The 12,020-nt window shown below is 36.2% G+C and overlaps 2 protein-coding genes across 2 annotated transcripts; one reads left to right on the forward strand and one right to left on the reverse strand.

Annotated features, from left to right (window-relative positions):
- Positions 1-1,860: 1,860 nt before the first annotated feature.
- Positions 1,861-4,165, forward strand: LOC107586641 (serine/threonine-protein kinase RIO1). Its single transcript, XM_016274098.1, has 5 exons — positions 1,861-1,946; positions 2,807-2,926; positions 3,015-3,068; positions 3,338-3,484; positions 3,570-4,165. Exons 1-5 carry the CDS (start codon positions 1,884-1,886, stop codon positions 3,678-3,680), a joined length of 495 nt encoding a protein of 164 aa, XP_016129584.1. The 5' UTR covers positions 1,861-1,883; the 3' UTR covers positions 3,681-4,165.
- A 397-nt stretch (positions 4,166-4,562) lies between these two features.
- Positions 4,563-10,151, reverse strand: LOC107586652 (LIM zinc-binding domain-containing Nebulette). Its single transcript, XM_016274108.1, has 7 exons — positions 9,879-10,151; positions 9,659-9,753; positions 9,379-9,463; positions 8,630-8,740; positions 5,278-5,452; positions 5,008-5,126; positions 4,563-4,897 (listed from the first exon to the last, which is right to left on the reverse strand). The coding sequence occupies exons 1-7, from the start codon at positions 9,945-9,947 to the stop codon at positions 4,721-4,723; spliced, it is 831 nt and encodes a 276-aa protein (XP_016129594.1). The 5' UTR covers positions 9,948-10,151; the 3' UTR covers positions 4,563-4,720.
- Positions 10,152-12,020: the final 1,869 nt, after the last annotated feature.

Raw genomic sequence — 12,020 nt, forward strand, 5'->3', positions numbered from 1 at the left:
TTTTCGGAAGGCGGGCCTTCATCAAACCTGGAACTAATCGAGCCGTTTGTGCCAGGATGGGGAGAAAGGTATTGTAATAATGTAAATTATGTAAAAAATAATGCATTTTTCAAACCACCAAGCATGAGAACATGTTCTAGTACACCCCCAAAACAAATTCAAGATTGTAAATTGTAAAAGTGCATAATAGTAAAAGAGTATAATAGGACCCCTTTAAATACGTTTTTAGAAAGTAGTGCAGCTGCTTTATTTCCGGGGTTACCGGGGTAACTGCTGCATTTCTGCAGTTTAGCGCCATCTGCTGTCAGAGAGTGAATGTGCGCTTTCATTCAGCGTGTCTCCTTCACTGTTCCGCCATGCGCTTCTCATCCGTGCTTGTTTACATGAGAGTGCGCATGCGTCTTTCACGCACCATACAACAGTGTAGTGCATTATGACCTGTCTATGGGGAAATATTCTTAAAATGCATTCAAAAAATCTGAAAAATTTGTAATAAATAATTATTCACGGTATTTTGAAGTGCCCACGATTACAATATCGTGCATATTCATTACCGTGATATATCGCATTACCGAATACCGGCATATGTCTTATACATACATACATCTGTGTTGTGTACCCTGTATGGTAGCTGTATGTTTATTATGATGACGGAATGTGTTTCATGTTTTCAGAGAGGCAAACTGGAATTATTGTGACTAATTTGACAAATTTCACCAGCAAAAAAATAAATATATTTACAATTAATAAATACTAAATGGGTGAAGTTTACACAATGTGTGGTATTTCACAGTGAACCTGAAATCAGTCACGTCCCTGACAAGCTCTCCCTGGAGAACCAACGGCATGACGTTACTTTACAAACCTTCAAAAATGATAAGCAAGGTGAAAATGAGGAGGACTATGATGATGATGAATGGCATTGGAATGAATCAGGAGGAGGAGACTTCACAAAGCGCTACACTGCAATGAGGGCTGGGAATAATCCACAGGTATTCGTTAAAGAAAGATCGTGACCACAAGGCCAATGTTGACAACAAACCTGTGCCCATATTCATACAATATTTAAACAATAAATGCCGTTTTGGCGCTGTTTAATGTGGAGTAACAGGTCGCTGTAGCGCCTCAGTTCAAGAGAAGCGGCAGCGCAAAAAGCACGTGAACTGATCGTCTACTTCACTTTAATACCAGTTTCAGCACAAAATAAACATGAATGAACATCAGAAGGTATGTATAAAAAATAAAAAATACAATTTACCGAAATTCGTATCCTGTCTCATGTAATTTCTCAATCAGGGTTTCAACCGCGAAAAGATTTCAGTGTAACAGCTTGTACACAATTTAACGTAACATCACATTTACCTCAGAAAAACCATAAACTCGCTAGTCAGCTAGAAAAATTAACTATATAGAAGCATTTTGCTAAATATATGCACCGTATAACATATTAAGTGTTTAATGTATGTTTGAATAACTCAGTCAGGTTTTTATGACAGCCAACATTTAAATGTTTATATTTCAAAAAACAATTTGGAGTTGAAATATAATTATGTAATTGTAACTTCATTATTATAAAAACTTAATTGAGTGTATTTTTTTGTATACAAAATCAAATCAGTTAATTTTAACCTTCAATATTATAGAAATGTAGTTACCAGCTGACTTTACAGTATAAGTTTTTTTTTCTTGAGAAAATGTATGTTCTGTACCTGATATATATTCAAAACAATCAATACTGAATCAAATCAAATTGAATCGCAAGCTTGTGAATCAGAATCATATTGTGAAATGTGTGTCAAAACCTATTGGGTACATACTGTACATGTGTTTTTTTAGCATTTGTTGTAGATTGACTAAATATGTTTGTGGTTTACCTGCAGGCGATGGAGATAGCATCTGAAAGAACTGCAGAGGAAAGATCCAATCAGGACAAAGTTGACGAGGAGGTGAACTCATTTTTAACATTTCTCAACATTTGCATCCCTGTCCAAGCTACCAGAGTTCACACAGTCATGGAAAATTGTAGAATTATTAAATAGTAATGTGCAGTCCTGAAAAAAGTCATGGAAATTAGATGTAATGAAAATGTAAAATATCATTGAAACATTCTTTCTGTGGTAAATATGAGGGGGTTTTTTCTTTTTGGTTTTCCCCGCTCTAAAATAGTCAAATATTGCTCTTTGTGAGCACTTGTATAGAGTAACGGTCAGTATTGTTATAGTTAACTAAATCTAAAACTATTAAAAATAATTTATTAATTGAAATAATGCTGAAATAAAATATGAATTGAACTTGACAAATTTAAACTAGACAAACAAAAATTAGAAATGTTGGCAACAGTCTTATAAACTAACCAAAGCTTAAGCTGAAGTACTAAAACGGAAATAAAACTAATGAATTTAAAAAAAAATAATTTTATAATAAAAATGACAAACACAACAATTAATAAAACTAAAATGAAAGCAAAAAATATACAAAATAAAGCTAATACAAAGTATTAATAATAAATACTATAACAGTATATAAATAATACTAAAATAAAACTGGTAAACACTTGCTAATTTTGTAATATCTCATATACACACACATATACACTGTCCATTGATGGTCGTTGTGAAGACATTTGTACACAAAATATAATTTTTAACACTTCAAGGAATCATACAAATGGAAATGGAAATTCTTAGCTATCTCTATAAAATGATTTTGTTAAAAAACCCATGTAGTACAGCAATCATGAAACCACAAAGGTCAGTGTTGTGGGAACCTTTTCTAATGATTCACAGGTGGATCTGTCTCAAAATAGGTGTTTAAGAAAGCCTACATTCCACGCACACTTACTGAAGTCACCCATTATGAGAGGGATGTGGACGCAATGTTGAAGAAAAAGGAGGAGGCTTCTTCTGAAGATACAAACACAGAAAATGTATGTCTCACCACCCTAAATGAAAAATAATGAACTAATGCTCTGAGAACTAGTAGCAGTGGATGAAATTATCTGTTTTCCATTACAGATCCTCTACCAGACAGTACCAGGCCTCAGGAAGGATCTTTCTGGTGTGCAAACTGTGAGGAGAATGCTGTTTTTGTTTTTAAGAAGACCATGTGGCGCATTAATGATTAAGCGTTAGGTTTAAGACACCTTATGTGGCCAAGACTTTGTTTTTGCTATTAATGCACCCACTAGGTCTCTTTGGAATTTTCTTTGCCTACATGGCATGTGGGAGGATTAAGATCGAGAATAAAAACAACAGCCATTGCCAAACTCAAGCGTAATGACAATGAGAAATCAGATTAAAAATGCTTTTTTGTTGTTGCTGAATTTTTAATTTAACAGGTACCCTCGATACTGGAAGACTCCACAAAGGATGATAGTTCAAGCTCTGAGGGAGAGGAGGAGGATGAAGATGATGATGAGAAGTCAGAAGGGGAAGACACAGGAGAGGGTGGCAGCCACACTGAGGAAGCACAACTGAACAGAAAAGTACCTAATGGGAACAGAAAATGTTGTAACAGATGAATTGTGTTCATGGGTTGTGAGAATAAGTTTGTATTTCTGTGTCTTTCAGGAAAGAAAGAAAATGGTTAAAAAAGCTCAGAGGGAGAAAAGAAAAAATAAAGTGCCAAAGTATGTGAAAAAGCGCAAGGAGAAAGTTGCCAAAATGAAGAAAGGAAGATGAATATGGTTGAGATGAAGGTGAACTGAGATTATAGCAGAAATGCTACTTGACTGATGGTACCAGTATTTAAGCTGGGAACTATTGCTGATGAAATCAGTCCCTTAACAATTAGAAATGCCGGATATCAACATCATATTTTTAAAATGTTTATTAAAAGTATTATTTTTAATAAACGTATACTTTCTTTGATATACTGCTTGAATGGTGGGTAAAATATGTTTTAATGCAGACTGACAATTCAAATCAATTTTTGTTATAGTGGAACATTTAATTTACATTGTGCAGAACAGTTTACACAAATATTCATGTTTTACAAGGCAACATGCTGTTAAAAATAATGCACTCTTTCATATTTAAGTGACAAAATCCTCTTTACAATCCTCTATACATCTTGTACATTTAACATTTATTTCAAAGTAAATGTCATATTGGTACAAAACTGTTTATTACATGACATACACTACCTTTCAAAAGTTTGGGTCGTAAGAGTTAGAAGATTAAAAAAAATACAGTAAAATTGTAATATTGTGAAATAATTTAAACCATTTAATATAACTGTTTTCTATTTTAATATTTTTAAATGTAACTTATTCCTGTGATGCAAAGCTCAGTGTCTTCAGTGTCACATGATCCGTCAGAAATCATTCTAATATGCTGATTTATTGTTTTATTTTGTAGAAACTGATTTTTAGGATTTTTTTGTTGAATAGAAATTTGAAAAGATCAAATTTATTTTAAATAGAAATTATTTACAGCAATGTAAATGTATTTACCGTCACTTTTTAACAAATTAATTCATCCTTGCTGAATAAAAGTAGTCATTAAAAAAAAAGAATGAATGAATAAATAAATAAAAAAATCTTACATGGGCCAAACTTTTGAACAGTCGTGTACATTCACTTAGACTGGACGTTCAGAGTAACAAAATAAGAAATGTAACATTATAAACACTTACAAAGTGGGACAGTTTGCACTATTAAAAAAGAGCTGTTCCTGTGACCATTCAGATATAGTATTTGATTTGAGGCTCAGAGAGACAACTAGCGAATGCCCTCTACATAGTTAGCAGGCAGCATACCCGACCTCGCCGTTCTCTGTACCGTTCCATACATCCAGCCTTCATCGATCGGCTGCACGTTCTGAATGATGTCACCGTCCCGGAACGACACTTCATCGTAATCCTGCGCCGTGTAGTCATACAGGGCCCTGTACACAGTCTGGTGACCAAGTTTTTGTGCAATACAAGTAAGTATTTTATGGTACTGAATACATTTTAATCAAAAAAGAGTGTATATGCTACATAATATTGTAGAAAATCAGGACTCACCATGCTAATGTGTTGTGACTTCAGCTGCATTGACCTCAGTGAATGCATGCTTGTCTGATGCATGTAGCTGTGCCCATGGCTGTGGCCACTGGGATAGTATGCACCAGGGAGAACAGGTGCTAAAACAACAATTATCAAGATGATCTTGACCTTCATTAGTACTATTTTGCTTACAGTTGTAAGTTTGATATTTTGATTTAGGTGATATACTGATTTCACTTTTTGTAGGCATCACTACCAGGTGTGAGCATCTCACATTAGAGAACTTACCCACAATAACGCCAGGTCTTCGATCCATCTCCATGATGTACTGATGAACCCCCGTGTGTGTGCTGTTCCCCACCGTCTCATGGTTAGGTGTCATCTGAGCCTGTACCAGGTACTTCCCACGCGTTCCCTGAGTGACCCCATGCAAACCTGACACCTCAAAATCCTTATGATACTTCCACTCCCCCTTCAAAATAAATAAATAAATAAAACCTTGTATAAATATGATTCATATTTTTTGTCTTGTCCTCATTATCGTTGAGAAAACCTAATTCCAAGATAAAGCTTGTTTTACGATGATCAGTGAATTATGTGCACCAAACAATCACTAAGCAAAGAACAATTAAATATCTATCCTAGGGGTGTGCAATATAGACAACAAATTATATCTCTATATTTTCTGAGATTTTATCGATAAAAAATATTCAGACGACATTTTACTGAGTGTGTTGCGCTGCAGGACTGCAGTGGACAGCTGACTCCTAAAGCTTTTGACATTCTTCATATTCTGCGTGGTCAGTTCACAGCAGTGATAGAAATTAATAACTTCCAACAAGTTTAAAGTGATTTTTACCCTTTATAGGCATTTTTACCTTTATAAAGCCTTTTTTTCTAGAAAATCATTATCATTAAAATCATTATCAACAAAATTCATCTTTGCAATGCTGAGGAAACACAGAAGCTGCATCTGAAATGACATTCAGATGTATTTACACATTATTTAATGCAAGACATGAATGCATTTAACCTGCAGTTACAAATGCATAAATGTTTTGATATTTTAATCCTAAAACATTGAATACTGATATTTGAAATTATTTAAAGGGGTCATATGATGCGCTTTCATTTTTTACTTTCTCTTTGGAGTCTTACAAGCTCTTGGTGCATAAAGAAGATCTGTAAAGTTGCAAAGACTAAAGTCTCAAATCCAAAGAGATATTCTTTATAAAAGTTAAGAGTCAACCACACCTACCTAAAACGGCTCGTTCTAACACGCCCCCACATGTCTACGTCACGATGTGGGAAGATTTGCATAACGCCGCCCAAATGTTCACGCAAAGAAAGAAGGCGTAACTTTTATTCTCGCTGTAGTATTGTTGCTGCTGCCATGTCGTGAAGGCGCTGTATGTTTCGCTGTGAAAGCTAAACTACTTTGTTTGGTCTTCCAAAAGAGGCCGATAGGACACGCCATCACAATATGGTAAGGGGCGTAACATTTCCGTCTCACGCTTGAGGTATTCGGCCAATCACAACGCACTGGATAGCTGGCCAATCAGAGCACACCTCGCTTTTTCAGACCGATGAGCTTTGTAAAAATCGACGCATTTCAAAAAGGCGGGGCATAGAGGAGAAACTATAATGTACAGTATGTGAAACATAATGTGTTTTTTTTACTTTAAACCGCATAAACACATTTCATTACACCAAATACACAAAATAATGTTCTTTTTAGCAACATCACATGACCCCTTTAAAAATATATACTTTAAATGTGAAATTAAAACGGCCAATAGGTGGCAGCAAGTCACTGTTACTGTCATTAAGTGACGAAATAGAGCAAAAATAGACAATAAGGTGTCTAAAACGTAAGTCTATTAATATTCACTTGTTTATTGAACTGTTGTTCAATACAACATTTGTGATTTTTGCTGAAAAAATGGCACTCGTGTGATATTGATTAGCTATATGAAATTATAGAAATATACACATTTTCTGCCCCCATCTTGAATTTTGGGAGAATTCTGCATTTGAAGACTGAATCATGCAGTGAAAGAACGCACTCTTAATGAGCACAGTCAGTCTAGCTAGTGTTTAAGCACTCATAACTCCTCTTATAATCTGTATGATAAATTAATCTCTTACTTTTATCGTCTGCACTTTTGTTGCTTATGATGAGGGAATTCACAAGTTTCAGTCTGAACAAAATTCAGCGATGACTAATCTGTCAGTTATATTAAATTATAGTCTTTGATCTTTCAAGCTGTTTAATGGCAGTCAGCGGGTGTTGCAGTGCATCAGCCCATCCACAATAAAAAGTGTCTCACATGTCTCCAGGGGGTGAACAAAGGCCTCCTGTAGCGAATCAATGCGTTTTTGTAATATTTAAATATTTAAAACGTAATAATCACTTTAATGTAGCTTGCGCTCACTGTTGTAAATGGAAGCAGCTCCGGGCGGATGATGTAGGATGTTGGCGTTGCGCATGCGCCGCTCAGAAGTGACGAATGCAGAAGCATAGGGGAGAGATCAAAACAAAACAACGGTCACGAATTAGAAGTACAAAACGAGGATTTGTAAAGAAGAATGTCAGAGGAGACTGGTTTTCCTTTGCTAAAGTAAGGAAACTTTGCTTCCCTTGCTCCTGTAAACAAATGTTGGTTTTCATAAGACTCACCGGCGCATGCGCAACACCGACATTTTACGTCATCCTCCCGGAGCTGCTTCCGTGTACAACTATTGGCGGAAGCTAGATTAAAGTGATTATTACGTTTTGAATATGGATATTTTTCTTACAAAAATGCATCGATTTGCTACAGAAGGCCTTTGTTCACCCCCCGGTGCCATGTGAGACACTTTTTATTATGGATGAATGCTTTTTATTTCACTTCTTTTGGACTGAAGCACTGCAACACCCGCTGACTGCCATTAAACAGCTTGAAAGATCAAAGACCATTTTTAATATAACTCTGACTGGATTCGTCTGAAAGAAGAAAATCATATACACCTAGGATGCCTTGAGGGTGAGTAATTTATGGGCTAATTTTCATTTTTGGGTGAACTAACCCTTTAATGCTTATGGATGTGTACACTACCATTAAGAAATTTGGGGTCAGTAAGAATAATACTTTTATTCAGCAAGGATGCATTGAATTGAGTCTTAAAATGCTGTTCTTTTGAACTTTTATTCATCAAATAATGCAAAAAATGTATCATAGTTTCCACAAAATCTGGTTTAAATATTGATAATAATAAGAAAAATATCTTGAGCGGCAAATCAGCATATTAGAATGATTTCTGAAGGATCATGTGACACTGAAGACTGGAGTAATGATTCTGAAAATCCAGCTTTGCCATCACAGGAATATATTACATATTTATTTAGAATAGAAAACATTTTAAACTGTAATAATATTTCACAATATTACTCCATTTTCCCCACTGTATTTTTGATCAAATACATTCAGGATAGGTCAGCATTAGGGACTTCCTTCAAAAACATCTTACTGACCCCAAACTTTTGGACAGTATGTATGTTTGAGAAATAAATGCTTGAATATCTAGTACACTAATTTATCAAATTTACATATTTGCTTTTTTACATTTGGCTACATGAGTTGTTCTGCATTTTCCAGCATACATTACTGATCTGATCCTGGGCCTTTCTCAGTCTCTGTAGCTCTGGAGTATCCAAGACAAATTTGAGGCCCCGACCCTTACTCTGTTCAAAATCCTTCCTGTATTTGACCTGTAGAACAAGAAAACCAGGAAGTTGGTACGGTGTTCTGAGTGGTTTTAGGTGCGTTCCTGTTTGGTTGCGAGGGAGTTCTGTATGGTTGTGATTTGAGCTTATCTTTTTTTTTTTTTTCAAATCCCTAACACAAAGTATGACCAATATTAAATGCAGCAGACTAATTTTTTGTTATGCAAGTACATAAAATATATTTTCACAGCTCGCTGACCAATCTTTCAGAAAAAAAATACATTTTCTGTCATAATGCCAGTATAGACTTGGCAGCATCTTTGGGCTGCCAGGTGGAGAAGCTGAGGGGATCGGCCAGGGCACCACGGAGTAGACAGCTGCCTTGCTTTTCTCCATGCTGACCTCAAAGTATCACACCCAGTCCCTCCCTGGCAGCCGAAACACTCACGCGGCTGTACGTGATTGTCTCATCCCTTTGAATTGTCTCTACCAAAAGCAACATTTACATTTAGTCATTTTGCAGACGCTTTTATCCACAGCAACTTACAATTAACAAATAACATTATCCTACCCTAGATATGCCCCCTTTAGATTTAGAGCAGTATTTTCAAAATATATTTTTATCCTGTGTAATAATGTGATTAAAGTGTACTACACATTTCATAGTGAACAAGTGATCTTACCTGACTTTGGAGCTCGCTTTGCTGTCTCAGTCGTAGGTTCTCTGGGGTGTCTGTCACAATTGTAAAGGTCTGTTTTGGATAGTGCCTTTTTGGAAAAAGGAAGTGAGTCATTTTGGGCTTTTGGACTCTACCATATTCATGTTCTATCAAATAAGTAGAATTCAGGTTATTAGTAAACATGTATTTTATGTATTTTCAACACCTCCCATTTAACTACAAATTACCAGTGTATATGAACGTAAGTAATTAATAAACTGGTATTTTTAAGGCAATAACATACGCGTTGCAGTAGGGCTTCTTCTCATATCCCTTGTAGCTGTTCATGTTGAGAGTCATTTTACACACCTCACAATGGAAGCATCCTTTGTGCCAATACTGCAAAACGTAGAGAGATGGAAACTGCGCATAAAACTCAATCCATGAAAGATATTTATGAAAGCACATTATCCAGAAGCATTTATACATTTTTAGTTATAAGCATCGGAAGGAAGAGAACATACCTTGTCCAGGCAGTTCACTTTCTCTGTTGCGTAGACTATTTTCCCACAGCGTGCGCAATGAGGATTCATTTTTAAACTGTTGCGATGGTCCGGGAAAATAGCATAACTTCTCCAGTCACTCCGATAATCCACTAACTTGTAAAATATCTCAGATATGTCAGACTTGCTGCAGCACGCGGTGAGTTTATGTCGCAGAGCTTTAAATCGCGTGGCTCGCGAGTGTTTATCAGCGTGCTGCTGGTCTCGCAGTGAGGGAACTGGAGCAAAGATGCGTGAGATTTCACCAAACATCACCCACTGAGACTGTTGGAGGAGCAATCAAACACTGACCGCGGGGATTTGGCTTTTCTGTACATGCTCAAAGAGCCAAAAAGAGCAAAACAAAAGTCAGGTTTTGTAAGGTGTGACGCGTTTTATTTCGTCTTTGTGGTGTTTTGTTAGGTCTGACAGAATGGTGTGCATTATGTTTGTAATGGTGTTTTGGTTTCTAAGAGACGCTGTTTGTTATTTAGTGTCTCTCATCACACATAAAACCTAGACTAAAGAGGCATGAATAATATCGCATCTCGGGAATATTTCTTAATTTATACTAGGATGAGTAGCGGTCAGAAGTAGTTAAGAACAATAACATCATAATGCCTAAAGAGGGCAGTAGAACACCGAAAGATGCGCCTTTGAGAGCCCGTTAGAAATTATGTTTATTACCTTCAGAATGTAAATGGCTGGTGATTAAGACAGGGGGACGGTATTAATATCTAGCAAGTATTAAAAACATATGCCATAAGATTTCAGCTTAGACCTACAGTAAAAAAAAAGTGCTTTGACAACATAAAAGTGTGCTCAGGTTTGTGTGTGTGTGTGTTATGTTGCATCATCTTTAAACAGTTACACTAGCAATGTGTAAGTAAGTTTTATTTATAGAGCACATTTAAAATTCAGCGTTACACTGACCAAAGTGCTGAACAAAACCAATAATAAAATACAGGAAATTCTAAAATAATGTAAAATTTAAAAAACAATCATAATAAAAAAATTGTAATATCGGCAATAACAACAGTTCCACATTTAATAAATAGCCCGGAAAGGCGAGAGAGTAAAAATGTGTCTTAAGTCTGGACTTGAAAACAGAAACAGAAGAAGCACTCCTAATGTCAGGTGGCAACTGATTCCCCAAACGTGGAGCAGCGACTGCAAGGGCTCTGTCTCCTTTTCATTTAAGTCGTGACCGAGGGACATGTAATAGAGCTGTATTAGCGGATCTGAGAGACTTCGGCGTTGAATGCAAATAAATAAGATCAGAAATATAAGATGGGGCTTGTCCGTTAAGAGCTTTGAAAACAATAAGTAAAATCTTAAACTGAATTCTAAAAAAGACAGGAAGCCAATGAAGGGACGCTAAAACTGGAGAAATATGTTCGGGTTTTTTGATGCCGGTTAACAATCTAGCCGCCGCGTTCTGAACCATCTGCAGCCGTGCCCATGAAGATTGTGGAAGACCAACATATAACGAATTACAATAATCCAGGCGTGATGTGATAAAAGCATGAATGACTTTTTCCAGATTTTGAAAGGAAAGTGTTGATTTAAGCTTAGAGATGATCCTCAGCTGATAATAACTATTTTTAACAACTGAGCTAATTTGTTTTTTAAGACAAAGCTCCGAGTCAAAGATAACACCTAGATTTTTTTACATGAGACTTAACACATGGAGTGAGGTTTTCTAAGTTCCCAACAACAGAATTTCTAGTTTTAAAGAGACCAAAGAGAATCACCTCAGTTTTACAATTGTTGAGCTGCAGGAAGTTATTTGACATCCAGCATGTTATATCCTCAAGACAGTCGATGAGAGGCTGCAGAGAATCTCGAGATTTTAATGGAAGATACAGCTGAGAATCATCTGCATAAAAATTAAAAGAGATTTTATATTTCCTTATGATGTTACAAAGTGGAAGCATATACAGATTAAAGAGTAATGGGCCCAAAATGGACCCCTGATGGACCCCATAGAGAAGAGAGGCAGATGATGAGATAAACTGGCCAACAGACACTGAAAATGACCTGGATTTCAGATATGACTCAAACCAGCTAAGTGCTGTACCCTTTATGCCCACCCAATGTTCAAGGCGTGACAGAAGGATATTA

The sequence above is a fragment of the Sinocyclocheilus grahami genome, unplaced genomic scaffold, assembly GCF_001515645.1.
Source record: "Sinocyclocheilus grahami isolate Dianchi unplaced genomic scaffold, SAMN03320097.WGS_v1.1 scaffold5.1, whole genome shotgun sequence".
Lineage (NCBI taxonomy): Eukaryota > Metazoa > Chordata > Actinopteri > Cypriniformes > Cyprinidae > Sinocyclocheilus > Sinocyclocheilus grahami.